At 47.3% G+C, this 27,795-nt stretch overlaps 3 protein-coding genes across 10 annotated transcripts in view; 1 reads left to right on the forward strand and 2 right to left on the reverse strand.

Annotated features, from left to right (window-relative positions):
• On the reverse strand, nt 1-3,526 carry ENKD1 (enkurin domain containing 1). The gene is made up of 8 exons (XM_049622739.1): nt 3,447-3,526; nt 3,113-3,212; nt 2,822-3,016; nt 2,100-2,272; nt 972-1,097; nt 709-872; nt 472-608; nt 1-374 (listed from the first exon to the last, which is right to left on the reverse strand). The coding sequence occupies exons 2-8, from the start codon at nt 3,195-3,197 to the stop codon at nt 214-216; spliced, it is 1,041 nt and encodes a 346-aa protein (XP_049478696.1). The 5' UTR covers nt 3,198-3,212; nt 3,447-3,526; the 3' UTR covers nt 1-213.
• CE2H16orf86 (chromosome E2 C16orf86 homolog) lies at nt 3,506-5,476 on the forward strand. Its single transcript, XM_049622742.1, has 4 exons — nt 3,506-3,715; nt 4,004-4,236; nt 4,601-4,818; nt 4,922-5,476. Exons 2-4 carry the CDS (start codon nt 4,013-4,015, stop codon nt 5,329-5,331), a joined length of 852 nt encoding a protein of 283 aa, XP_049478699.1. The 5' UTR covers nt 3,506-3,715; nt 4,004-4,012; the 3' UTR covers nt 5,332-5,476.
• A 3,352-nt stretch (nt 5,477-8,828) lies between these two features.
• The window catches only part of GFOD2 (glucose-fructose oxidoreductase domain containing 2), a 37,158-nt gene continuing 18,191 nt past the window's right edge, over nt 8,829-27,795 (reverse strand). For 3 of the 8 annotated variants that reach the window (XM_049622833.1, XM_049622832.1, XM_049622834.1), the window contains exons 2-5: nt 17,401-17,746; nt 11,655-12,549; nt 10,736-10,883; nt 8,829-9,036 (exon numbers count right to left, since the gene is read on the reverse strand). In XM_049622833.1, the coding sequence (XP_049478790.1) occupies nt 10,748-10,883; nt 11,655-12,549; nt 17,401-17,659 (1,290 nt within the window). In that variant the 5' untranslated portion in view covers nt 17,660-17,746 and the 3' untranslated portion in view covers nt 8,829-9,036; nt 10,736-10,747. Of the gene's footprint in view, nt 9,037-10,735; nt 10,884-10,985; nt 12,550-17,400; nt 17,747-27,795 lie in introns of those variants that run through there. The other 5 variants (XM_049622831.1, XM_049622830.1, XM_049622829.1 and 2 more) reach the window with 5 other exon arrangements.

Genomic DNA, 27,795 nt, shown 5'->3' on the forward strand with positions numbered 1-27,795 from the left:
TTGTGTACAAAAGGTTTAATTTTGACAAAGGGATTAAGAGGCTGGGCTGGCCCTTCTACAGCCACCGGTGGCTGGGAAGAGTGCTCTGGGGATACTGCCCACACCACTGCTCCTGTCTTTGGACCCCCATTCTATGATGGGGCTTGATCCTGCCCTCTGCAACTGTGTGGCAATCTTCACTGAGGACCCCCGTAAGTGCCCCCACAAAAGGGCTCAGACATCCATCTTCACAAAGACCTTGGGGCGGGAAAAGATCTTGATGGCCTCCTCTACCTGCACCAGCTTCTGGTCCAGCTCAGCATGGTGGCCCTGGGCCCTCAGTGAGTCTGCCCCAGCAGGCAGCAGCACCAGCTCACGTAGCAACTGGCTCTGGCCTATGAGGGATCCAGGAAGAGTGAGTGTTGGGCAGGGGTGTGTGGTCCCCAGTGGGTTCCTCATCTACACCCCCCTACCTCTTGCCTATGGACTCACTCTGGAGCAGATTGCTCAGTGTCTCCAGCCGCTGGTTCTCAGGCATGCAAGTGTGACCAGGGGGCATGGCAGGGTCCGGCTGGCTATGCTGGCGGGCCTCAGCCTCCCGCCGCCACAGATCCCTGCGTTGCAACAAGCTGTGGATGCACAGGCTCAGAGTTGATGGTCCCAGGGCGTAGGTTTTCTCCCACCCTCCGCAGGAACCCCTCACCCTGGGTGTTGGGCAGTGGGACCTACTAATGGGGTACGTGGCCCTTCTGCGTGGTGTTGTAGTGCTCTTGGGCTTGCCGTTGCTGCTCCAGCACTTGTGCCAGGACCTGCAGGGAGCGGGAATGCCGCCGGGGGGCCCTCTTGGCAGTGCGGGCATTGTGGCTAATGAAGTCCACATCCAGGCCTGGCCCCTGCAGGACAGGGCAAGCATGATGGGGCAGACAGTACTGTGTTGTGCTCCTGAACCCAAGATCCCTGCCCCACCTCCCGACCCCCACACATCCTCTCACCTTAGCATTGGGGCCTGGTGGGTTTAGCTGAGGACTGGGGGCACGGGGTGGTGGGATCCCAGGGCCACAGCGGGAGTGTGCCCGAAGGAAGTGGGTGGGCTCTGTTCCAGAGGCTGGGCTGGGCTCCTGGAGGGTAGGGCATAGCAGAGGAATCAGCCAGGCTGAGGTCAGAGTCTTAAGCTGGCCGTACAGCTGAGCTTCTGTTCCTTCTGCCTGTGAGGATATTTCTATGTATCTAGCCCTATGGGCCTCCTCCCTCTTGAAGAAGCACTTCTATCCATGAGCATTTAAATATGTGTGTCTCTCACATCTTTAAGAAAACAACAAACCATTCCTCCTTCTACCTCAGTCCTGGCTTTTGACTACCATTCTCTTTTTCTCTTTCCCTGCCAAGCCTCCTGGCTCTGTCCCCACCAAGGTGACTCACAGCTGGCTTCCAAGCCATTAAATCCAGGGTCACTTCCCTGGTATCATTGTCCTCAGCCCAATGCTCAATAACTCCTGGGTCTCACTCCTCAGATCCAGACCTGACTCTCCATCTGCTTCCTGGACACACTCCTACCCCCTGGGAATCCCACAAATGCTTCAGCTTCAACAAATTCACATATGACCTTATTGTCTCTTTTCTCAATTCTGCTCCTCCTTCTGAGAACCCTGAACAGAGAAATGGTACTATCTACCCAAGACAATCCCACCACCATACCCCTGCACTTGCCCTTCTCACTGCCCTTAGAAATAAAGGTTGAAAAAAAAATTTTTTTTTAAATGATGTGGGTCCAGCTGACTTCTTAGCCTAACCGCATGCTCTTCTCCCTTCACATTGATCTGAACATAACATCCCACTGCGCATACTCCCTCTGGTCTTAGGACTTCTATCTGTGAGGTTCCATCTCACTAGAATGGTTCTCTTCAATTCTCCCCTTGCCTAATACCTATTTGCCCCTCAGGATGACCCAAGCCATCACCACTCCTGAGGAAGCCCCCAGCCCGACTCTGCAGCAGGCCGGCTATCTCTTAGCCCCTGTTTCCCTAGTCCCCTGTAATTTTCATCTCCATAACTCAGATCAGAGTATAAGTGCTTGTTGGTCAACAAGATGAACAATGCTTCTGGCTCTCCAAGGCAGGTACCTGCAGCTGGGCCTTGACCCGGGACTCCACCTTGTCATATTTGGGTGAACGCCACAGAGCCTTCAGGGGCCTGGGCTGGCCCTGCTCCCGGCTGCGCTCCTGCTCACGGAAGCGCTTCTGGATCTCTCTGATCCGCTTCAGGTTCTCCTTCTCATAGTCTTTAGGGTCCTTCCCTGGGAAAAAGATGTTGCCAGACTCTGCCCTAAATACAGCCCATGAGATCCAACTCCCATCAGTTCACACAAAAGCCCACACCTTGCCTCCTACAGAAAGATCTCCATGACCTCTCCATCTAAAACAGTATACACATACTCTGCCTCATCACTGTTCCCTTCCTGACATAGTCATTACCTTCTTCTGTCCCTGATTATTTTCTACATTTTTATTGTGAAGTAGACCATTAATCATTTCGTCTATCATAGCCATCTCTTTACTTGTTTACTGTTTTTCTAGCACCTATAAAGAGGGCACACAGTAGGCACTCAACAGACCACGTTTTGCTGATGCATGAATTCATTAAGCTGAGCTTGGGTTTCCCAGGGACTACTGCATTCAGTCCTCTTCGAGGAAGTAGCGCATTTCCCCCTCCTTTCATAGTTGGGGAAACTGACACTCAGAGAGGCAAACCCTGAGCCCAGAATCTAGCAAGGAGAAGCAACGCTTTTGATCTCAGCGTTTGACCTCATCGTACTAGCTTCATTGCCCCTTGTATCCGAACTTACTCTTGGAAGAGGCCCCTGGGCTTAGGGAGATGCCCCCAAATTTCAGCAGCACTCCTCCGACGCCATGCCTGCCACGGTCCAGCATCTGTCTGGCTCCAGGACCTATGCGGGGGCCGCGCGGAGGGGTGGCGTCCAAATCGAGGTCCGAAGTGACCAGGTCCAGCTTCAGCGCGTTTCCCTCAAGGCGTCCTTGGGCTGAGAAGCCAGATGGGGCCGAGCGCGGGGCTCAGTGGTGGATCAGAGCCAGACCCTCACTCGGGCCTCATCCAGCCGTGCCACCCCCTAACTCACCCGAGGCCGGCCGCCGGTAGTAGTCAGGGAAGAGCGTAGGGTCTGGGGGGATTGGCCCCGAGATACGGGACGGGCCCTCGCACATGCCGCCTTCGTCACCCTGCAACGGTGTACCGAGGCCTGCTGGGCTGCACATTTCCGGCCCCTGGCCCCTTTCCCAGCCCTGTGCCTCCTCCCGGATTCTGGACCCAGACCCTGACCCCAACGGTGCCCCTCCATTCCCTGCCCCTGCCCCGCCGTCTCACCCCGCAAAGCGCTCGCCGCCTCCCCTCCTAACCCACTTCCCTGCTTCGTTCGCGACCCCTTCCCCGCAACACTCTGACAAGGGGCTCACCGGAGCAGTTTTTGCCACCGACTGCTGCGACCCGACGGGCTTGCTGTTGCCGGGCAACAATAATTTCCGTCCCTGAGGTCAGGGGCCAAGGCCCCCTGGCGCAAAGCCTTCTGGGGCTTGTAGTTCCAGCTTTGGGGAGTGGGGCACAGAGCCACGGTCAGGCACCCTTTCCACCCGCCTGCCCTCGCCGCCCGGCCGGTCTCTGGGGTCAGCGCCAGGTCCACAGGTCCGGCCCCTCGCTCCGCTCCCCAAAAGCAACCGTCGAGGAGGTACTGACCCTGCGCAGCCGTAGCTTCAGCAGGGGTCGAGAGGCGGCCAGGGTCCCAGGAGAGGACGGCCGCGGGGCAGGCACAGCTCGTAGAGTCGCCTGGCGGCCACGCTTAGACCTCCGAGGTGACCGTCAGGCTGTGGTCTCCAAGCGACTGTCCGCGGCGCTCTGGGAGGCCAAACTCTGTGCGAGGCCCCCCTAAATGCCAGGACAAGCTCCTCCTCGGGTGTCTAATTACTGATCCCTGTGTCCTTTGCCTGGTGACCAGTTACCTATGTGTCACCCTTAGTGTCCAGTGATGGCAGACCGGTGCCTGGTACCACACTATGAAGCTTGCCAGACCCTGGGTGAAGACAAGTGCCCAACAGTCCAAGTCTCAGAGCCAGAGCTCCAGGAGGAACGACTCAAGCTGAAGGAAGAGAGGCTCAAGCCAGAGGTGGAGTCACTAGAGGAGAGAGGCCCTCCCAGGCCTATGGCCTCCATTGTGAGGCCCAGTCCTGGTCCGAAGAGGAAGCCAGTCAAGTGAGGGGGCTTTCAGAGGGAAGGAGCTATAGGGCTGGTGGGGAGGGTGGGCTCACACTCCAGCAGGATCCCTAAATCCTGCACTCTTACATAGTGCATCCTTATCTCCTGCCACCACCATCACTCCTCACTCCTTCTGTCCCTGAGGAACCCTGGCATAGGGAGCATCCAGAGGAGGGGTCTCAGGCCTATGTAGGGTACTAAGCTCACATGAGCTTTAGTTCCCTGTCCAGCCCAGAGCCTCGCTGACCAGGAAAGGGACAAGAATCTGGGCCCGGGATGGTGGATAGGCAGGGTTATTCCCTATGGTCAGGGCACAGGGGCCAAAGCTGGAGGCTGGCTCCTTAGGCCTCCTGTCCCCCAGCCTCCCAGGACCTAGCCACCAAGTCCATCCCAAAGCTGAAGCTGAGATGCCACAGGGGCTGCCACCGCAGAGGGAGGAGCCAGAGGGTAGCCAGACTGAGCCCTCACCATCTGCCAAACAGCACAAAAAAGCCAAGAAGCGCAAGAGTCTGGGAGCTCCAGTGCTCCCAGCTGTGGCCAGCACAGTGTCTGCACCTCCAGAGACCTTGGGGCTGGAGCGTGAGTGGCAGCCCCTGGGCCCTCCCTTTTTCTCCTGCCTGATGGACCCCTGTCATGGCACAGCTTGGTGCTCCAGCCCCTGCCCTGCCCTGCCCGTTTGCAGGAAAGGCCCAGCGCCTGCGGCCCCTGTACCAGTACATCAACTATTGCAATCCTGAGCTGAATCAGGCAGGGGAGGGGGACAGGGAGGCTGAAGTGGACGTGGAGCCTGAGTTGGAGTTGGCCCTGGTCCCCGAGGAGGCAGGTGTGGAGCAACTGCAGGCTTTGCTGCCCGTGACAGGTGAGCTGGGGTCAGGCCTCACTCTGCCCTGCCCCAGTACATTCGTGTCCCCCACCCATGCACTGGCTCCCCTGGGAGAGGAGGTTGGAGAAGAGCCAGGGTGTTTGCCCAAGTTGGGGATCAGTGGCCGCCTCAAGGCTGAGGTGGATAAGTCAACCCAGGTGGACATCGATAAGATGCTGAGTGTTTGTGCCGCCCCACTTGTACCTCCACTCTCTCCTCAGTACAAGTGACTTTTCCGCCTCCACTGGAGTCTCCCCTTCTCCCAAGCCCAAACCAGAGCAGCAGCCTAGGCCTCAGGAGGAGGGGAAAATTTGGCCCTTCTCCCTACTTGGGGCCTTGGACTTACTGAAAATAAACATTTTTCCTTTTCTCAGACTTCATGATTTCCCAAAATAAATGGCTGAAGAGAGGCTGGGAAGGTGGGTGCAGGGTGTGAAGCCTGATTGGTCACCTGGATCATCCAAGAACTTGACAAACATACAGGTTCTTGGGCACTATCCCAGACATAACTGAATCAGAATCTGCAGGGGTGGGGCCTAGTTCTGTGCATTTAAAGGCTCTTCACATGAACCTGAAGGTCAGATAGGGTAACAGTGGGGATGCAGACGGAGGTGATGAGGGAGAAACAAGGCAGAAAAAGGAAAGGGACTGTCAGGTCACAGGAAGCGGGTGCTTGGCTTTGCTCCCTGTCTTCCAGGGAAGGGGCCTGCATTTGGTCTGACCTCAGGGGATCAATACTTGGGATCTCCCACCGAGGTGTCAGAGTTCACTTGCCTGCCCCAAGAGTGGTGTCTTTGGAATGTTTTCCACATACTGGGGACTAAAGCTGGACCAGACTTTGCCCCCAGAGTGGCCCTGCCAACAGAGGCATCTGTGACTTTTTCCTAGCAGCCAGGGGGTGGTGGTGGATGTGAATGTTCTCCTGGAGCCCTGCAGCCAAGCCACTGGATAACTGAAATTATCCAGTTTGGCCACTTTGGAAACCCTCATATCGTGCCACCTCCTCATCCTCCCGAACGTACCTCAGATACCTTAAACATAAAGAATTTAAAATTAAATGAGTAACCTCTCCTCCCTCCAATCTGCTTTCCCTCCTGTGTCTCATCTACACAATTGTTCAAGCCAAAATCCTGGGTGTCACCCCAGACCCCATCCTGTTCTTTGCTCATTGACTCCTACAAGCTAATCAGGCATCAAGGCTGGTGAATGTGCCCTCTAGATTGAGAACCTTTCGTATCTCATAGTCAGCACTTTTGCCTTGGGACACTGGTATTCCCAGGTGAGAGCTCACTAGTTTCTCTGCCTGTGGTTCCTTCCCCAACCAATCCACCCCACTGATCCTGGTACACACACACCTGAACCTGATGGTGTTGCTTCTCCCTGGCATGTTGCTCCTCTTGCTCCAAATGCCTTAAAAACTTTCCAGTGGCGGGGCGCCTGGGTGACTCAGTCAGTTAAGCATCTGACTCTTTTAAATTTTTTTTTTTCAACGTTTTTTATTTACTTTTTTTTGGGACAGAGAGAGACAGAGCATGAACGGGGGAGGGGCAGAGAGAGAGGGAGACACAGAATCGGAAACAGGCTCCAGGCTCCGAGCCATCAGCCCAGAGCCCGACTCGGGGCTCGAACTCACAGACCGCGAGATCGTGACCTGGCTGAAGTCGGACGCTTAACCGACTGCGCCACCCAGGCGCCCCAGTTAAGCATCTGACTCTTGATTTCAGCTCAGGTTATGATCTCGTGGTTGATCTTGCGGTTTGGGAGTTCGAGCCCCACATCAGGCTCCATGCTGATAGTGCGGAGCCTGCTGGGAATTCTACCTCTCTCTTTGCCCCTCCCCTGCTCTCTCTCTCAAAATATATAAACTTAAAAAACAAAACAAAACATAACTTTTCAGTGGCTTCTATAAGTCCCTGACCAGCCACAACTTTCTTACTTTCACTCTGCACATGGGGCTTCTCCTGCCTAAAGTGCCTTCATTCCTTTACCCCTCCACCTGACTAGTGCACTCTTACCTTGAAGACTCAGGCACTTTACTTCGTGCTGAGCCAGGCAGCACCCAATGTTGCCCTATGTCATAGCATTTACATGTTACTGCCGTTGTGGGTTAGACCTGTTCTTGGAACTAGGTTGTGAACTCCCCAAGGGCATACATCATTGCATTGCACCCATCTAGTGGAGAGCCCCCATAAAAGACACAAAGATAAGGAGACCGAGGTGGGGAGCTGAGGAAGTTGCAGAGGGCAGGTCAGGATCTGAAAGGCTGAGGCCAACCAAAGTCCAGAACCATGTGCAGGGCCCCTCGAATACTGGTTTGGCAAGGTCATTGGAAGGGATAGGGTGGGCAAGCCCAGATAGAAGTAGGAAGAAAATGCACATCATCCCAGGCTGCTTCTATGTTTAGGAATCACTTGGAAGCTCACTGGCCTGGTGGCAAGACTACAGGGCAAGTCATGGTGTCAGGACATTTTTGCCCATACGTTTCCCTGGTTAGTGACTGGACCACCCCAGAAGATACTGTCCACAGGGACCATGCAGACCAAATCTTGTCCATAGGGATGAGCATGGATTCTTTGGAATTTCTCAGAGGTAAAGGACTCTTCACATAACTGAGTTGACTGCCTCACTTTATGGCTGAGGGAGGAGAGACCTGGAGAGAAGTGGCCTTGCACAAAATCACACCCTGGGCACCAGGGAGGCAGCACCCTTTCCTGAACCCTGTAGATTTGTGGACCTGAAAACTCTGGCTAAGGCCTGACCCAGGCCAGCACTGACAAGGAAACTCTGTTCCTCTCTTCCAACAGGTGGCACAGGAAATACTCAGTAACCAGCAAAGAACTGATCTATATTTGCAGGTCTATTACCTGATAGGTTTTCCTAAAGCAGGGTGGGTGACAATAGCCACAGAAAGGAACAAGTAACTACTATTGTTCCTAGAAGCTCAATCTAAGGGGGAAATGCTGAGTAGGGTGCAAGGAGACAGGTACCACAGAAGAGCAGAGGACCAAGGCTGTGGGACCTTGAGGTGGGTGTGGGCGTTGGGACTGCTGTTTGGCCTAGGGAAGCAATGAAGAGGCAGCCCTTCAGCTGACTCTTGAAGGAGATTTGGGTGGCCTTCCAAGCAGGGGATACACCAGACGCAAAGCCTTGCTAGTATAGAAGTCAGCCTCACTCAGGAGGGCCATTTAGCATGGCTGAAGCAGAGGCATGGACATCAGGAGACCAGGTTAGGCAAGTCTGGGAGTGATGAGAAGGGGTGCCGGCAAGGAGGGATCTTGGCCTGATATTTTGGAGAGGTCATGTGGGCAGCAGTGAGAAGGGTAGAATGAGGAAGGGAGACTGGGGACAGGGAGGTGAGGAGACTGCTGATTGTCTGAGTGAGTATGAGGCCTACATTCGGTTGGGGGGTTGAGAAATAAGCAAAAAGTATTTTGAAAGTTCTTTTCTGGCTCTTCCTGTAAGCAGCCTGAGGTGATCTCTGAAAATGGTTCGCTATTCACTTGACCTGGAAAACCCGACAAAATCACGCCAACAAAAGGTTCAAATCTTTGTGTTCACTTTAAGAACACATGTGAAACTTCCCAGGTAATCAAGGGTATATATATATCCGAAAAGCCACCAAGTATCTGAAAGATGTCACTTTGCAGAAGCAGTGTGTGCCATTCCATCGCTACAGTGGTGGAGTTAGTAGCTGTACCCAGGCCAAACAGTGGGGCTGGACACAGGGTTGGTGGCCAAAAAAAGTGCTGAATTTTTATTGCACATGCTTAAAAATGCAGAGAGTAATGCTGAACTTAAGGGTTTAGATGTAGATTCTCTGGTCATTGAGCACATCCAGGTGAACAAAGCCCCCAAGATGTGGCATAGAACTTACAGGGCTCGTGGTCAGATTAATCCATACATGAGCTCTCCCTGCCACACTGAGATGATCCTTACTGAAAAACAAAAACAAAAAACAGATTGTTCCTAAACCAGAAGAGGAAGTTGCACAGAAAAAAAAGGTACGCCAGAAGAAACTGAAGAAACAAAACTTATGGCCTGGGAGTAAATTCTGCATAAAATAAATGCAAATAAAAGCAAAAAAAAAAAAAAAAAAAGTAAGTTATTTTCTGGTTGTTGTCAGAGAGGGGAAAAACAAACCATTTTCAGAAGGCTGGAAAAACTTCATTCACTCTGACTCCAAAAAGATCCTGAAATTTAGGAAACAGGACCAGGGAGGTGATGCTGCTTTCCTCCAGGAGGGGGCGGTGCAGGACAAGCCTGAATCCATGTGTAGGCACAGTCCATCCTGAGGGCCAGAACCCTGCTGACTTCCTAGGCCACAGGCACCTGGGCCATTTTAAGGTACATCTCCTCCCCAGGACCAACCCAAGAAATTTATAATGGTAAAGATGTCTGAAGGATGGCCATGGACCTAGGCTCTAGCGAGTACCAACAGAGGACCCCAGGGCCCTCACAAAAGTAGCTGTGCACCAAGCCCACTGCACTCTGCCCTAGGACTTCTGGGAACCTGTCTTTGTCAACAAGGGGTTCGTTGTAGAGCCCTATAAAACCTAAGAAGTGCCACTGTGGGGCAGTAAACCTGAGTCAGGTACAACTGGGAAAGGTGCATGAGCTTTCTTAGTAAATCCCCCAATTTAGGAGGGATCCCATCTTCCTAGTAACACTCAGAGGGACTGACCTGGAGTCAGGAGGAAGGGAACAGCCTCTCTGAACTCTACCAGCATCCTGCCTCGCAGGGCTCTCTGTAGTCCTTCCTTCTCCTAGTTGAGGGCAGACAGATTTCTGCTGCACAGAGAAGGCAGTAACCTGGAGGGCAGGACCTGAGCGGGGAGGGGCAATGTCTGGGCACTCAGTCTCTGAGATCTTTAAGTGCTGGGGAAAGAGTAGGTCAGGGTCAGTCTCTGTAGTCAGATGACCCTGACCATGCTCCTCCTTGGCTCCATCACTTTTAACTTATAGGAGGCAAGTAACTTTGCCCCTCTCTGCCTCAGTTTCATGATCTGAATAATGAGAATATTAATAGTAGGACCTCACAGAGTGGTTTGGATATCAAATGAAATATGTGTGAAGTGTCTCCGGGCAAGGAGCATTCAGTAAGCACACTCCCCAGCACTAGTCACTGTTATTTTAGCTCACAAGGACAAAGTTTTAAATCAGGACCACACACAGGAAAATAGGCCTAGTGACTTCTAGAAAGGGTGCCAAGAAGAAGAGGGAGATTTCCCTGAGCCTTTCTCTCTCTGGCAAGGAGCCCAGGGCAAGGCAGAGAGAGTGAAGTTTAGAGAAGGGAAGAGTTCGGTCTAGGCTTAATCCTGGCAGGCTGGCAGAGGAAACGAAGGGGGTATGTGTGTCCACTTCCCCGACCCCCCGACCCACCTCAGCTCTGACTGACTTCGTTAAAAGGCAGTCCCAGTGTAGAATAGTTAATAAAAAGCATGGTTGGTGACTGGCTATCTAGGTCAGGCAGCGTTAGGCTGTACCTACTCCAAGGGCAGTGCATCCAGGCTCCCCGGGACCACTTCTTACCTCCCCTCTCCCAGGGTTTCCCGGAGCCAAATCCATGGTTGTAGGAACAGAACTCTTCCTGACCTCCAGCCCAGGAAGGCCTTAAACTCTCCCTATCTCCCTCACCTGCCTACCAGGTCAGGGAAGTCTTGAGGTTAAGGAAGTCTTGAGTCTTGTTTCCTGAGAAAAGACTTTTCCTTGGAGGACTCCTGGGATTCTGTCACAAGGGAATATGCCCACCAGACCATGATGGATCCAGGGCAGGCCAGATCTGCTGTGGCCACAAGGAGAGAGAAAAATATAAACAAACTACAATAAACAAGCCTCTCATTATTAAAGAAACCGAACTTACCAAACAACCAACAACCAATTGCCATAGTGTCAGACTTTCTGATTTATTAATATTTATCAGATATTCCAGAACTCTCCCTGTCTCCTCTCCACCAAATCAGGGACCCTTTGCCCCAGGTCAATAGCCCCTGAGAGCTCACCCAATGAAGAACCCATTCCTCCCTGCCAGGGAAGGGGCAGCCTGGAGGCTGGAAAGGCCTGGGCATATGGGAAGGAGGGCAGGTACGGATCCCTGAGGGATAGCTTGCTGCCCTCACCATTCCTGAGATGCTCTAGCCCAGGAAGGGCATGAAAACAAGGCTTCTTGTCGTTTTCCCTCAGGCCTGAGGAATCAGCCAAGCTGGGTCCTTGCTGTGCTTTCTCACCTAGTTAGGGCCACAAATAGGCTGAAGCAGCCTCCAAGTCAAGCTTTTGCTGGCTCTGCTCACCAGCATGACTATGCAGAGACCTGGGGGCAGCTCTACTTGGCTACACTGTGGGAGCTGCTAGCCCTCAGCTATACCACCACCCTCCAAGTCTGAGCATTGGAGGGGGTGTTTTCCCAAGGCCACCTTGGGCTTCACCTGGACCCTGCCCAAGTTGACTCATGAAATGAAATACACTATGTGTGCAATGGCCAAGACCTCCTGTCTCATCCTTCTGGTCCCTCCCCATCCCTTCTGCCCCATGGCAGGGAGCCCATGTGCAGGCTCACAGGTTATTCCGTTGGAGAGCTTCGCATAGGTTCTGGTTGGCGTCAGGTTCTTCCGTCATCACCTCCACGGCCTCCCACTCCCCGGATCTGCTCGACCTTTTGATGGCATCCACCACACTCTGCATGTACAGCCCATCCTCGAACGAGGCGGCCATGGAAACAGGGATGTGGTCCCACGTGCGGCGGTCCCCCTGCCCCTGGAAGGACTGGCGCAGGGCCTGCACCATGTAGACCATGCCCTTCAGGTAGAGCAGTGGAACATCCTGGGGCCCCTGCTCGGGCAGCCCTGCACCCACAGCCAGTGAGTCCCTCAGGAGCAGCTCCTCTTGTGTGGCAGAGTTCTTTTGCCCATAGAGGTCAGCTCCTCTGGCAACAAGGCGTCCTGCAGAGCCCACCACCATGACCTCGTGCACAAAGGCACCTGGCATGTTGAAGTTAAGTGTTACCGTGCTGCACACGCCTCCACCCATGAGCATCTGGAAGAAGCAGAAGTCATCACTGGTGACATGTCGGATGCCACGGATGGCTGCATTCTGCCTCACAAAGGTCTTGAGCAGCCCATGCACCTTCTCAGCTCTCCGGCCAGTCAGGTGGGTCAGCAGGTCCACGATGTAGGTGCCCATGGTGTGCAGGCCCCCACCACCCATAAGCTCGTCGCAGATCCAGCCATAGTTGGGGCTGAGCAGGCTGCCTGAGTAGATGCGCGCATCGCAGATCATTACCGCGCCCACGTAGTGCTCCGCGATCAGCTGCTTCATGCGCACAAAGGCAGGCAGAAAGCGCAGCACATTCCCCACCAGACTCATCAGCTGTGGGTAGTAGCGCGAGGCTGTCACCATCCGGAATGCATCCACCGAAGTTGCTGCCTTCTCACAAACCACATTCTTCCCAATACCTGAGAATAAAACACACCAAGAAGTCTCAAAGTTCCAAGGGATTTACAATGAAGGAAAAAATATTTTCTTGAAGGCAAATGAACTCGGAAAAGCCTCCTGTATCAGATGGTGGCCTGGGACAAGAGGAAAGGCAACAGCTTGGATAAAAATGGTACCTGGTGACTGGGACTGGAGAACAAGCTATAGACTGCAGAATGAAGAGTAAATTCTTAAGGGAAAATGAAAGGAGTAGAGGTAGAAGGTGCAAACCAGGAATGGCAAGTAAAGAGAGGAGGTATAATATGTAATTTTATGGGGTGCCTGGATGGCTCAGTCGGTTGAGCGACCAACTTCCGCTCAGGTTGTGATCTCACAGCTGGTGAGTTTGAGTCCCGTGTCAGGCTCTGTGCTGACAGCTTGGAGCCTGGAGCCCGCTTCAGATTCTGTGTCTCCCTCTCTCTCTGCCCCTCCCCCACTCACGCTCTGTCTCTCTCTCTCAAAAATAAATAAACATTAAAATTAAAAAAAAAAATCTGTAATTTTATGTGCCAACCCAGCAAGGCTGTGGTGTCCATCAAATACCAGTCTGGACATTGCTATGAAGGTATTTTTTAGATGTGAATAGCATTTATTTAAAAACTTCTTTAATGTTTATTTTTTGAGAGAAAGAGAGAGAGAGGCAGAGAGCGAGAGGGAGACACAGAATCCAAAGCAGGCTCCAGGTTCGGAGCCATCAGCACAGAGCCCGACGCGGGGCTCCAATTTATGAATTGTGAGATCATGACCTGAGCGAAAGCCAGATGCTCAACTAACTGAGCCACGCAGGTGCCCCTATTTTTTTTTAACTGAGAGAGAGAGATGGCACAGGTGAGTGAAGGTGGAGAAAGAAGGAGAGAGAGAAAAACCCACAAGGGGGAGAGGGAGGGAGAGAGAGAGAAGCAGGGCTTGTGTTCACCCAAAGCAGGTCTCAAGCTCACCCGATGCAGGACTCAAACTCACGAACCATGAGATCATGAACTGAGCTGAAGTCAGATGCTTAACCAAATGAACCACCCGGGAGCCCCTAGATGTGATTAGCATTTAAACCAGTATATTTTGAGTACATCAGATCATTCTCCACAATGTGGGTGGACTTTATCTAATCAGTTGAAGGCCTCAAGAAAAAAGACTGGGGTTCCATGGAGAGGAAGGAATTCTGTCTTAAGACTCAAGTTTGCAACATCAACTCTTGTTGGAATTTCCATCCTGTTGTCCTACCCTGTGGATTTCAAATTTGTTAACTCCTACAATCAAGAGAGGATTCTTTAAAATAAATTCCTTTCTCTCTATATATACCCTCATTGGTTCTGTTTCTCTGAAGAACACTGCCTAATACACATGGGCTGGAGAGAGGACATGCTTGTGTACCTTCATACATTTAGTAGATCACCAGCTTTGGGCAAAAGTATTTAATCTATACTCTAGGGGATGGGCTCTGTACTCTCAGTTGCAATTGCAGAAAGGGCTCTAAGATTTCCCAAAGATTGTTCTCTAAAAACACTGATCCAACAATTTGGTGTAGTCAAAAGGCCAGAAAATGTTTGGCTCTGGTAGGAAGGGAAAGAAAGTAAAATTAACCCTTATGCTCTCATGCCTGTTCCGAGTATACTATAGGTGGGATGGACTAAGAGAGCAAAAAAAGCCTTAGAAAAAGCCCCGAAGAGAGCTAGAACTGGGCAGCTTCTGTTTTAGGAAGCAGAAAGGATCAATATTTTTAAGATGTTTTAAGATGAAAGCTCATGAGGGTATGAGCAGTCACAAGACAACAATACCTGGGATACTCCTGAGAGCTTGGGGTGGTTCCCTATGTTAATACCTCCAAAGAAGTAGTGGGTGCCAAACCAAGGGAAGAGGTCCTTACACTGGGGTCTCGCAGGAGGGGGCCCTTCAGGGAGAATAGCCCCTGACTGTTATCACGATCTGCTCTCAGAGAATCTCTAATGCTTCCTTACACATGTGAGATTTTAGGATTAGGGACTGGAGAATCACCATACTGGGTGACAATTTGGCCACCTGAGTGCAGAACACATAGAGCTGACCAGGAAAGTAGTGAGGAAATTAGATTCTCGGACACTAACACCTCATCTGAGGGCTGTAGCTCTGGCCAACCCAGAAACTACCTGCTGTAACTATTCACTGTAGGAATTGGGGTGGACACTGCAGCATGGGGCAGAAAGGAGGTGGGCAGGGGGGAAAAGGACTTTTGTGGCTCCTGGGAGTTTGGTGACGGTAAAACCAGGATAAGGAAATTTCTGTTCCATGTCATGAGAGGTCAGGGAAAGGGGAGAGACCTCCCATTTTGAGCCCAAACAACGGGGATGCTTTTTAACTTAAGACTCAGTAGTATTATCAGTAGGGAAGCTAAAGGCCATCTTAAGTTAAACAGGCTCCTGCAAGGCCAGCCGCACAGGGTCTTTAACTTTAGGAGGACCTGGGTTATCTTGAAAGACATATTTAAGTTATCTAGCATTCCTGGGGTACCTGGGTGGCTCAGCCGGTTATGTCCAACTTCAGCTCAGGTCATGATCTCACAGCTCGTGAATTCGAGCCCCGTGTCGGGCTCTGTGCTAACAGCTCGGAGCCTGGAGCCTGCTTCGGATTCTGTGTCTCCCTCTCTTTCTGCCCCTAACCCCCTCACATTCTGTCTCTGTCTCCTCAGAAATAAATAAACATTAAAAAAATTTTTTTTTTAAAGTTATCTAGCATTCCTGCTAGGAAGCCAAAGGAGGGATCAGAGAAGCTGGGAACTGATTTTTGTCTCCAGGGAGTGGGAAAAGCATGAATGCTGAGTGCTTATTAGCTCAGATTTTTTGGAGGGGGAACAAATTTCAAGCTGCAATCCTTTCTCCAGCTCATATTCTCCAGATTACCCAGGAGTGAAGTGCCCCAGAGCACCTCTTTGTTCACAGGAAGTGAACTTCATGGTCACAATATGCTCAGTGACTCCTTTGGGGTTTGAGTGAGCAGTGCCTCAAGGCAGGTCCAGCTGACATGGCTCTCCCAGTCCCACCAACTTGACCCTGGGACTGTGTGTCTATAAGAACAGACCAAGGACTCATTCACACCCTCTTCCTCCTGACAGCATAGATGCAGTGAGAAGACAGATGACCCTGCTTCACTGAGGGCTGGGACATAAGATTCCAGAAGCCTCTGGTCATTCCTGTCCTTCCTATTTGTATTAAAAGATCCAAAGTCTGGTGCTTTCCTATACCAGGAACCAGAAAACAGCAGGCTTGTAGCCAAAGAACTTGGGATTTCCTCTTTCTTCCTACACAGCTTGGCAATGGTCTCTGTGAGAACCCTAATATATAAGCAGACTTAGAGCCTCTAGAACTCTGCCTCTGGATACACCTGGCATCACCAGCCTGTATTCATGTCACAGGGATGGCAGGAAGTCAAGTGACCACAATAGCTTGATCCCCCTGAACTAGCCTTCTGTTAAAGTGTTGGCATAGGCCTACTTCTAAACTCAATCTGAAAGCCATTACTTGCCCTCCTAAGAATCTAGTGTCCAGTGGATAGCTCCAGTGTCACACATCCTTAGAGTGCTCTCTGGAAAAGACAAACCATCTACAATTTTTGGCCAAAATGTACATGCCCCCAAATCAACAACCAGACACTCATGTTCTTATTCACTCCAATGAACGTTTATCCTTACCAATGCATTAGGCAAGAGGTGACCGACATCCTCTTCTCCTCAGAACAAGGGAAACAAGTAGCAGTGGCTTGGACTCTCCATCATGGTAGTGTCCAGGAGGAGTGGTCAAGCCTAGTGGCATACCAGTTTCTGGGCCCAGAGATCTCTGACTGCATCAGAGAAATATTTTGCTCCTATCACCTTCATTAAATAATTTCTCTGTCAATTAATTATATGCTACCTGAATTGTCTCATTTACTTTGTAATGTGTGTTATCTCTAGTCTCTCCAACTGAACTGTGAAATCTGAAGGCAGGGAGGGCTCTGATCCAACACTGCTTTGAATGTCCTGAATGACATCAGGACAGTGCCTGGCACCTAGAAGGCATTAAAAAAACAAACACCAAACAACAACAACAACAACAACAACAACAACAAACATGCTGGATGACTATTTACTGGCTTGTTTTCTTACTAAATTAGATTCTGATTTACATTAGAAAAAGAGAAAAGGTTGCCCAGAGTTGACTGGGAAGAGATGCCCAACAGGAATTGCAGGAGAACAACTCAGCAAGCCCTATACTGCCTTGTGCTTCCCAAGGGGGCAGACATGTGAGCTGGCTGTCCTGTGGATCCTGTCAGGGAAGCCTAGCACTGTCCGAGGGCCTTCCTGACTTCTGGAACACAAGATTGCAAAATGTGGCAGGAAGGGTGTGCACTCAATCTAGTGAAGGACTGACAAAACATGGGAAATGGCAGCCTCGTTACACCCTCCTCTCCATCCTTTCTGAGGTGCAACGTGCCACGGAAATGGAAGAACAAATACATCAGTCACAATTTCCCATTGCCCAAGTCTTTGAACTCCGACTTCAAACAGGCCAACTTTACATTGCATGAAATGTAATGTAATGATCTCTGGTCCCTGTGACAAGACAACTCTTGGCATATGCTTAATTTTTGCTCAGGGAGTTACTTATGGGAGGTAGGTAAGCCTGGAGCATTTCTTTCCACAGCTGTAACACCCCCAGTGTGCCCTCCCCAGGACGGCTCTAAGGGTGAATGTTGTCCCAGAGTACCATTACCTGCAGACCAAAGCCCAAGAAGGACCACATAGGCACAAGAGGAGAACAGTGACACACAAGACACCACCCAGAAGGAGATACATCCTACCCTTGCTATCGTCTGACTATCCGTACCTAGAGCCTTCACAGATATTTGCCGGGTGAGTGGAGGGGGGATATTGATGCACACAAGATCCACGTCTTGATGCAGCAAGACATCATCGGTCCGGCTGGTGTAGAAGGTGATGTTCATCTCCTCGGCAAGCTGCTTTGCTTCCTCCTCAGTCTTCCCCCACAGGGCCTCCACGGTGAACCCTTCTGCCCTCAGCAGTGGGACCAGAACCCGGGCAGAGCTGCCGGTCCCAAACACGCCCACTCCTGGGAGCATCTTCATGCCGGCTTCTCTGTTCACCAACTCATCTCCTCACAAGAGCCTCCAGCATGAATACGACCTTCCCACAGTCCTGGTCAAACATGGCTCCTGGAACAGCAAGCATTATACTGGCTATTAGTGGATGGCATACTCAGCCGAGGCTACCTTCTGGACTTATTTGGAAGTGACAAGTTCTCTGCCACAAAAGCACAAGTGAAGTACTACTCCAAAATGAAAAGCTGCAAAAGCTTTTCCCATGGAGACTTAAGGATATTAGTAATATACATCTACTGAAAGGAAGAAAAATGAAAAATGAGTAAAGCTGGGTTAAATCTCTGTTCTGTTACTTAATGTTTTGTGTGACTCTGGTCCAATCATTTAACTATCAGGGCCTTAACTGTAAAAGTTCATGATTCTATGATACTAGATTAGAAAAAGGAAGAGGAGTGGGAAACAAAAACCAATACAAGTTGGAAGAGAACTACCTAAGTGCTGTGCAGATTATAATTTACAAGTTTATGGTAGCAAGCATAGAGAACATTCACTAGAAACAAACAAAATTTTTTTTTTCAACTACCAAACTGGCAATAACAGTAACAGGAAGTTTAAAATGGTATTTTTGTATAAGGATATTCACTCCAACATTGGCTATGATAGGTGAAAAACTGGGAAACAATCTAGATGCTGAATTACAGTAATGGGTAAGATAAATAACACTATGCAGTCACTGAAAACCAAGGGGATAGAAAGCCCTCGATGACCTGCAAGACATCACCATATGTTCACTGAAAAGAGGGAAAACAAAACAATATGTGAAGTATGATATCCATTTTTTTAAAGCACAGAAAAAAATAAATATATATGAATGAAAACATATAAGGATATCTATAATATTATCTGTAAATATATTTCACACATGACACTAGAAGGACCAGAATACACCTGAATTTAATAATGATTACTCAAATTATGAGATTATGGATGAATTTTGTTTTTCAAACATTGCCAAATTTTATACAATGAGTATGTCTTACTGTGGAATTTTTCCTTCTGATCACAACGGTTATTAAATGAAATAAAAAACAGACAAAAGTCTTCTTGGAAACCAAGATGAGATTTAGGTGTGCTTAGGGTATCAGGTTTCCCCATACAGCAGCCCCTCTGCTAAACCAGTAGTACCCTCTCTGGCTGTGTGTTAGGTCAATGGTAACTCCATACCCACTGAATCATATAAAGGGATGAAGCTGTGTCACTGTCATTTTCTTTTCATAGTAAATTAAATTCTTTTTTTGTGTGTGGTAAAATACACATAAAATTTACAATCTTAAACTTTTTTTTTTTTTTTTAGAGAGAGAGAAAGAGAAAGAGAGAGAGAGAGAGAGAGCGAGCACAAGTTGGGGGTGGGAGGGGGGGCGGGGGGGGGGGGGGGGAGAGAATCTTAAGCAGGCTCCATGCTCAGTGGGGAGCCCCACAAGGGGCTCGATCTCATGACTATGAGATCATGACCTGAGCTGAAATCAAGTTGGATGCTAACACAACTAAGCCACCCAGGCACCCCTTAACACATTTTTAAAATTTTAACTTTTTAAATGTTTATTTATTTTGACACAGAGAGAGAGAGGAAGAATAAGACGGAGAACGAGCAGGGGAGGGACAGAGATGGAGAGAGAATCCCAAGCAGGTTCCGCTCTGTCAGTGCAGAGCCCAACATGGGGCTCGAACCCACAAACTGCACGATCATGACCTGAGACAAAACCAAGAGTTGGATATTCAACTGACTGAGCCACCCAGGTGCTCCAAATTTTAATTTAAGTAGGCTCCACACCCAGTGCAGAGCCCAACACGGGGCTTGAACTCACAACCCTGAGATCATAACCTGAGCTGAGATCAAGAGTCAGACACTTAATTTACTGAGTCCCCCAGGTGCCCCATCTTAACTATTTTTAAGTGTACAGGTTCAGTGATACATTCATATTGTGCAACCATCACCACCACCTACCTCCAAAACTTTTCATCTTGCAAAACTGAAACTCTATACTCATTAAACAGTAACTCCTCTTTCCAGTCCCTCTCCCTAGTCACTGTGTGTGTGTGTGTGTGTGTATGTGTGTGTGTGTGTGTGTGTGTGTATATATATATATATATATTTTTTTTTTTTTAAGTAATCTGTACACCCAACATGGGCTTCAAACCCAAGACCCTATTACCCCAAGATCAAGAGTCATATGCTCTACTGACAGCAGCCAGGTGCTCTAACCATTCTACTTTCTGTCTCTATGACTCTGACTATGCTAGGTACCTCATAGAAGGGGAGTCATAGTGTTTGTTTTTTTGTGATTGGCTTATTTCACTTAGCATAATGTCCTCAAAGTTCATCCATGTTTTATCATGTGTCAGAACTTCCTCCCCTTTTAAATTCAAATAATATTCCATTCCATATGTATATACCACATTTTATTTATCCATTCATCTGTTCAGACACTTGGGTTGCTTCTGTATTTTAGCTACAACAGATAACGCGGCTATGAACATGGGTGTTCAAATACCTCTTCAAGATCCTGCTTTCAATTCCTTTGCATTTATACCCCGAAGTAGAATTGCTAGATCATACGGTAGATTTTTAAGTTTTTGAGGAACCACCATACTGTTTCCCACTGGGGCTGTACCATTTTAAATAATAATTTTATAAACACTTTACGTTCCCTTAGTCTTCCAACTATCTTTTAAAAACCTTACCACTGATCTTGCTCACCACAAATCCTAAATTTTAAGAAGTTTTATCCAAACACACAACTTTGCTGTTCTACTTTAATCCACAATGACACTGCTTCATTTGCATCTCCTCACAGATCAGAGTCCACCTATTTTCAGTTTTTTTTTTTAAGTTTATTTATTTATTTTGAGAGAGAGGGAGAGAGAGAGAGAGAGAGAGAGAGAGAGCAAGCGGGGAGTGGCAGAGAGAATCCCAAGCAGACTCTGTACTGTCAGCGCAGAGCCCAATGGGGGGCTCAAACCCATGAACCAAGAGATCATGACCCAAGCCAAAACCAAGAGTCAGACGCTTAACCGACTGAGCTACCCAGATGCCCCAACCTATTCACAGTTTAAAGGAGACATGGTGTTCCTTTAGTAACTCCAAGTACTAGGGATATACATCTCTTCCCTCCCCATCCACAACATCCTCCCACCTTTCTGGTCATTTCTGAGTGCCACTTTTGGGGTTCCCAGCACCTTCAATGCTGAGGTTTTTGAGGTTCAAGTCATAGGTGTCTTCTTTTCTTCTTGTTCCACATACTCTTTCCACTCATGTCCAAAGCTTTATCAGTATACCAGGGACTCCCAAATCTGCAGAATAAGCCCAGATTTCCCTCCAGAGTTTCACACCCACATATTCTACTCCTGAATATACACTGATGTTCTATAGTTTCCATAACCCACACACCCACATGACTAAATCTGAACAGAAAGAGTAAAGTGAGATGGTGAGAGCACTTGAAGTGAAGGCTTGAGAGATACCTGAGTTCAAATTCTGGCTTCACCAGTTCTTATGCAACTCTTTTCATGGGTAAAACAGGCCTAATGCTATTTAGCTCCCAGGGTCTTCTGAAGATTAAATGAGGTCAAGTTTTTTTTTAAATTGTTTTTAAACATTTATTCATTTTTGAGAGACAGAATGTGAGTGGGGGAGGGGCAGAGAGCAGGAGACATAGAATCCAAAGCAGGCCCCAGGCTCTGAGCTATCAGCACAGAGCCTGATGTGGGGCTCAAATCCACCAACTATGAGATCACACTCTGAGCCAAAGACAGACGCTCAACTGACTGAGCCACTCAGGTGCCCCAAATGAGGTCCAGTTTTAAGCGCCTAGCCAAGTATATATGGTCAGCATTTAATAATTATCATAAACCCTCACTCAAACATTTTCTTTCCATATTCTCTCTCTTATGGAATGTTACTATCATCAACTCAATTCTTTAGCCCAGAAAGCTGGCCATCATCCGTAACTTCTCTATTCTCTTACCCGTACAAGTAACTCATCAAGTTTTATTGATCCTATCTCTTTATTATCTCTTAAATCCATCCCTTCATTGTTATCACCTCTGTCACTGCCCTAGTCTAGCCCCGAGTACCGCTCACCTGGATGACTGCAACAACGTTCTACTTTATCTCTCTTCCTTCCATCCTTTCCTTCCTTCATCTAATCCTCATATTGTAAAGAGATCTTTCTAAAATGCAAATGGGATCACATCACTTCTTCCTTTTTAAACCTTTTTTGACTTCTCACTGGACTCACTATAAAGTCCGGATTCTTTAAAAAAAGTTTTTTATTTACTTTTGAGAGAGAGAGAGAGAGAGCGAGAGAGAGTGAGCACGAGATGAGGAGGGGTAGAGAGAGAGAGAGGGAGACACAGAAGCCGAAGCAGGGTCCAGGCTGTGAGCTGTCAGCACAGAGCCGGATGCGGGGCTCGAACTCACGAACCGTGAGATCATGACCTGAGCCGAAGTCGAAAGCTTAACCGACGGAGTCACCCAGGCGCCTCTATAAAGTCCAGATTCTTAAATAGCACCTGCCTGGGTAGCTCAGTTGGTTGAGTGTCCGACTCTTGATTTTGGCTCAGGTCATGATCCCAGGGTTGTGGGACTGAGCCCCTCGTCAGGCTCCAAGCTCAGTGTGGAGCCTGCTTAAGATTCTCTCTCTCTCCCTCTGTCCCTCTCACCCATTTGCATTCTCTAAAAAATAATAATAATAATAAATAAAATAAAATAAAATAAAATAGATCCTTAAAACAAACAAACAAACAAACAAACAAACCACTTCACAAAGTCCAGATTCTTCAGTATGACTTATAAGGTCCTGCATGATCCAGAAACCTCCATCAGGTCTAGCTTTGTACAGGGTCACTTTCAAAGATTATCTCAAAGAGAAATGGGTTTCAAAACACATACTTAAATAACAGAGTAAGAAGAACACTCTGCAAAATTGTCAGGTATAAATCAACTAAAAGTTGGGGAGACAGTTACTCAAAATCACAAAAATGGCTTCAGAGTAACTGATGAAGAGTATGTCTTTTCTTTCTGGGAAAATTAAATAGTGGAGAACAGTTGTTTATTTGGACCCTTTTATATCATATTAAAAGCGTATCATCTCACAAAAACTTGTACATGAACGTGCATAGGACAATCTTTCTTAATAGCCAAAAAGTTGACACCCAATGTCTATCAACTGCTGAATGGGTAAACAAAATGTGGTATATCCATGCAATGTAGTATTCTTCAACCACAAAAAGTAATGAACTACTGATACAAATTACAACAAGGATGAACCTTCATTATGCTAAGTGAAAGAAGCTAGTCACAGAAGGCCATTTATTGTGATTCCATTTATAGAAAATGTTCAGAACAGGCAATCCATGAAGACAGAAAGTAAATAGTGGCAGGAGATAGTGGGGATGGGGGAGGATTTGGGAGGTATGGGGGGGGGTCCAACTTTATTCTTCCTCACGTGGTTATTCAGTACCACTTGTTGAAGAGACTATTCTTTCCCCTGAATGACTCTGATATCTTTGTTGAAAAACAGTTGACCATAAATGTATGGGTTTATTTACAGACTCTCAATTTTATTTCACTGCTCAATTTGTCTGTGCTTATGCTAGTACCACCCTGTCTTGATTACTTTAGCTTTACAGTAAGTTCTGAAGTCAGTGTGAGTCTTCCAACTTTGTTCTTTTTCAATATTGTTCTTGCTATTCTGGGTCCTTTGCATTTTCCTATAAAATTTAGGTTCAATCTGGGATTTTGGTAGAGATTGTTTTGAATCTGTAGATCAATTTGGGGAACGCTGTCATCATAATATTAGGTTTTCTGATCCATGAACATGGTATGCTTTTCCATTTACTTAGGTCTTTAATTTCTTTTTTAATGATATTCTATAGTTTTTAGAGAGTAACACACTTTTTGGTTAAATTTTTTTCTAAGTATTTAATTTTGTTTGATGCTATTGTAAATGGAATTGTTTTCTTAATTTCATTTCAGTTCTTTTGCTTCTAGTATAGATACAAATGTACTATGTAAACTACATGTCTATCTTAGGGGTTGGTTGGCTGGTATTGTCCAATACAGCATCCTATACTGCTTGACCCTACCCGAAGGACACCTGTGTCTCTGTGAACCACTGAAACAAGCATGACTGGGGCTAACTCTAGACCCCAGTCAGCTTCCTGTGCTCCTGTCTCTATCCTCTGGGGCTGTGGATCTTGGCTTGCCTCCTGTACTCTACCACTGGGTTTTATCTTAATCATCTTTCTTTCTAATAATGATGAATAATGTCTGTGGACTCTCAGCTATGTCTCTTTCCTCTTTGCTGATTAATTCTGCCCTTAGAGGCTTCCTTTCTAGTTAGAAACAGGTAAGTCACATAGTATTTTCTATAATTATCATGTCCTGGACTTCTCCTCTTCAGCTATTTTGGTCACCTTCTGCATTTGCAGTTTGTTATTGTTTTTGTTTTTGTTGTTGTTGTTTTGCTACTTTCAGATCATGGATATTCTGGGAGCCTGAGTGTCAAATCTGTAGCACTAGACAAGTAAGGTTCTGCATAAATTTTATGGGTCATTAATTACCAACAGCTATAAGGGCCAGAGGAGTGAAACACAGCCACTATAAGCAAAGACGTCCACGTTCTCTCAAAATTCATGCCCAGGGCACACTTGCTCCTCTCTCCCACTTCATTCCTTCATGCTGTAGTTATATGTGGATGTATGTTTGCATGGGTGGTTTAAAAGAACAGAATGGATTAGAAGACATTTTAATAACCTCTGTTTTACTACAATGACTTAAAGGGCAGCTTCATCAACACCCATAAAGGGGCATCAGCTGGCCTCTGAGGAAGCCAGATGGCATGAAGCTAGGCAGGCTTGATACTAGGTATTTCCTGTTCAAGCAGGCAGAGCTGGTTTCCCTTTTTTATTTCAGTGACTACCCTTTTCTAACCCCTAAAATTTCCCTACTCCCAGCCCCTAACTTTCTTGTATATATGTAGACCTTTTGCATTCTCCAAAGATCTCCACAAACTCAACCCTACCTAGCTCACATGCATTCCAATCACCACACACTGGTTGGGACAGGACTGGCTATATACACCTTCACAAGGCTATGGGGAAGATAGCACAGAGATTAGAGGCATGGAATCTAAAGCCACCTTGCCTGGCTCAAGTTTTGACTCTACCACTTACCAGCTAGGTAACCTCAGATAGGTTTCTTAATTCTTAATCATTCTATGCTTCTGTTTCCTCATCTGTAAAATGGGGATAATTGTATCTACCTCATAGGGGAGTTAAGGATTAAACGAGTTAATATTTGTAAAGCATTTATTACAGGGCCTATAATAGTAAGTCCCTGTATACACCATTTTTAAAAATTTAATTTAATTAAAAAAATTTTTAACGTTTATTTATCTTGAGAGGGAGAGAGAGAGAGAGAGAAAGAGAGAGAGGGAGAATGAGTGGGAGAGGGGCAGAGAGAAAGGGAGACACAGAATCTGAAGCAGGCTCCAAGCTCCAGGCTCCAGGCTCCAAGCTGTCAGCCCAGAGCCCAATGCGGGGTTCAAACTCAGGAACTGCGAGATCATGACCTGAGCTGAAGTCAGACGCTCAATAGACTGAACCACCCAGGTGCCCCTAATTTAATTTTTAAAAGTGTGTCAATTTTGTTGATCTTTTCAACGAACCAACTTTTCTTTTTTAAGTAATCTCTACACCCAACGTGGGGTTTGAACTCACAATCCTGTGATCAAGGGTCACATGCTCTTCCAACTGAGCCAGCCAGGAAGCCCCATACATCCATAATTTTTAAAAAGATTTCTATGACTGACTTAGATGTCTCCTTTTCAAAAGCTGTGTAGGAATACGAAGATAATATTCTGAGCTAATATGCAGTGAAATGCAATAGGCCAAACAATGTTTAGTATAACATATAGTACATCTAAGTCCACACAATCCCATTTTGCAGATGAGGATACAGAAGCTCAAAGAGGCTAGACAACTTTTCCAAGGCTCTGCAGCTGGCTGTGTATGTTAGAGCTGCCACAACCAGCTGTGAAGCCCTGGGCAGATTACTTAGCTTCTCTGAGCCTCTGTAAAAACAGAGGTTTTATATGTGTGGAATAAATCTTTCATTCTTTTGTGAGAAGTATGAGCCAGGAAAGTCCATTCTGTTGCCTGGATCGGCAAGTGCTTGCCTCAGATCCCCCACTCAAACCAATGTTGATCTGTTCATACATCACACCTTTACTGAGGGCCTAACAGGGAGGCTGTGGAGATAAAAAGATTAAAAACAACAACAACAACAAAACACCCCAATTTTGGGGCCAATAAGTCAGAAAAGTGTGTAGGAGCCAGAGCTGGTGGCACCAAGCACTAACCTGAGTTTGGACTTTCTGGGTCCAGCCAATGGGAAGTACCTCAAGGAGATCAGAGTCTTAGCATGACTAAGAGAATTTAATCCCAGGAATGTATGGCTGGTTCAACATTCTAAAATCAATTACTATAGGGGCGCCTGAGTGGCTCAGTGGGTTAAGCATCCAACTTCAACTCAGGTCATGATCTCACAGTTTGTGAGTTCAAGCCCCACATCTGGCTGTGCTGTCAGCACAGAGCCTGCTTCAGATCCTCTGTCTCCCTCTCTCTCTGTCCCCTGCCCCACTCATGTATGCTCTCTCTTTCTCTCTCTCAAAAATAAACATTAAAAGACATCTACCATTTAAAATAAATAAATAAATAAATAAATAAATAAATAAATAAATAAATAAAATAAAATCAATTACTATAATCCACCATATCAATAGTAGTTAGTTATTAGACTGCATTAATTAGAAATGCAAATTAGGGGCTCCTGGGTGGCTTGGTCAGTTAAGTGTCCGACTTCGGCTCAGGTCATGATCTCGCCATCTGTGAGTTTGAGCCCCATGTTGGGCTCTGTGCTGATAGCTCAGAGCTTGGAGTTCGAGCTTTGGGTTCTGTGTCTCCTTCTCTCTCTGCTCCTCCCCCGCTCACACTCTGTCTCTGTCTCTCTGTCAAAAGTGAGTAAACGTTAAAAATTTTTGTGTAAAAAAAATGCAAATTAAAACTTATTTAATACAACTACGCACCTACTAAAATGTCTAAAAATCAGAAAACCTGGTATCAAATACTGGCAAGGCCATAAAGCAACTGTTCATTCTTGGTGAAAATGAAAAATGGTAGAGCCACTTTGGAAACAGTTTGTCATCTTACGAAGTTAAATATACACTTATCATATAATCTAGTAGCCCCACTTCTGGGTTTTTACCAAGAAAAACAAAACTGATTTTTACACAAAAACCCGTATGTGAATGTCTATCTTCTAATGTTTAACACTAGTTTTATTTGTAACTGCCTAAACTTAGAACCAGCACAAATGTCCTTCAACTGGTGGTTAATGGATAAACAAATAGTAGTGTATCATGCAATGGAATACTACTCAGTAACGCAAAAGAGCAAACTACTAATGGACTCAATGACAAAATGAATCTCCAGTGCATTATGCTAACTAAAAGATGCCAGATTCAGGAGGCTCTATACTGTGTGGTTCCATTTACATGACATTACAGAAAAAGCAAACAGGGACAGAAAATAGTGATTGCCAAAGTAATGAGTCAACTGCAAAGGGCTACAGGGAATTTTGGGGGGTAGGTGGTAAAGGAACTGTTCTCTATCTTGACAAGGTTGTTAGTTACATGACTGTGTGCATGCCAAAACTCACAGAACTGTATACTTAAAAGGCGTAAATTTACTGATATGTAAACTATATTTTAATAAATAAATAAATAAATAAATAAATAAATGTGACACCCTAAAAATGACACCGAAGTTCTAAGCATAAAATGACAAGTTGTAGTGTCATTTAGAGAAACAGGGAACCCAAAAGGCCTGACTTGTTGAAACTTGTGCAGAAGCTGGGATTTGTGGATTCTGCTCTTCCCAGACTGGTGGGATATCATCTTACCTTCTGTATGCCTGGTCCATGGAGGCACAGCTTCTGCAAAATCATAGGAAGAGACTCATTCCCCACCATAGGGGTAGGCCAAATCCAGTCTTACCCCTGTTTTTATAAGTTCTGGAACACAAGTCATATCCATTCCTTT

This window comes from Panthera uncia (assembly GCF_023721935.1).
Source record: "Panthera uncia isolate 11264 chromosome E2 unlocalized genomic scaffold, Puncia_PCG_1.0 HiC_scaffold_20, whole genome shotgun sequence".
NCBI lineage: Eukaryota > Metazoa > Chordata > Mammalia > Carnivora > Felidae > Panthera > Panthera uncia.

Coding starts and splice junctions, on each gene's coding strand:
- ENKD1 (XM_049622739.1), bottom strand. CDS start 3,197: ATGTGCGAGGGCCCGTCCCGTATCTCGGGGCCAATCCCCCCAGACCCT. Junction 609..708: donor AAGGGCCACGTACCCCATTA/GTAGGTCCCACT, acceptor GTGCATCCACAG/CTTGTTGCAACGCAGGGATC. Junction 375..471: donor ACTGAGCAATCTGCTCCAGA/GTGAGTCCATAG, acceptor GATCCCTCATAG/GCCAGAGCCAGTTGCTACGT.
- CE2H16orf86 (XM_049622742.1), top strand. CDS start 4,013: ATGGCAGACCGGTGCCTGGTACCACACTATGAAGCTTGCCAGACCCTG. Junction 4,237..4,600: donor CCGAAGAGGAAGCCAGTCAA/GTGAGGGGGCTT, acceptor CCTGTCCCCCAG/CCTCCCAGGACCTAGCCACC. Junction 4,819..4,921: donor AGAGACCTTGGGGCTGGAGC/GTGAGTGGCAGC, acceptor GCCCGTTTGCAG/GAAAGGCCCAGCGCCTGCGG.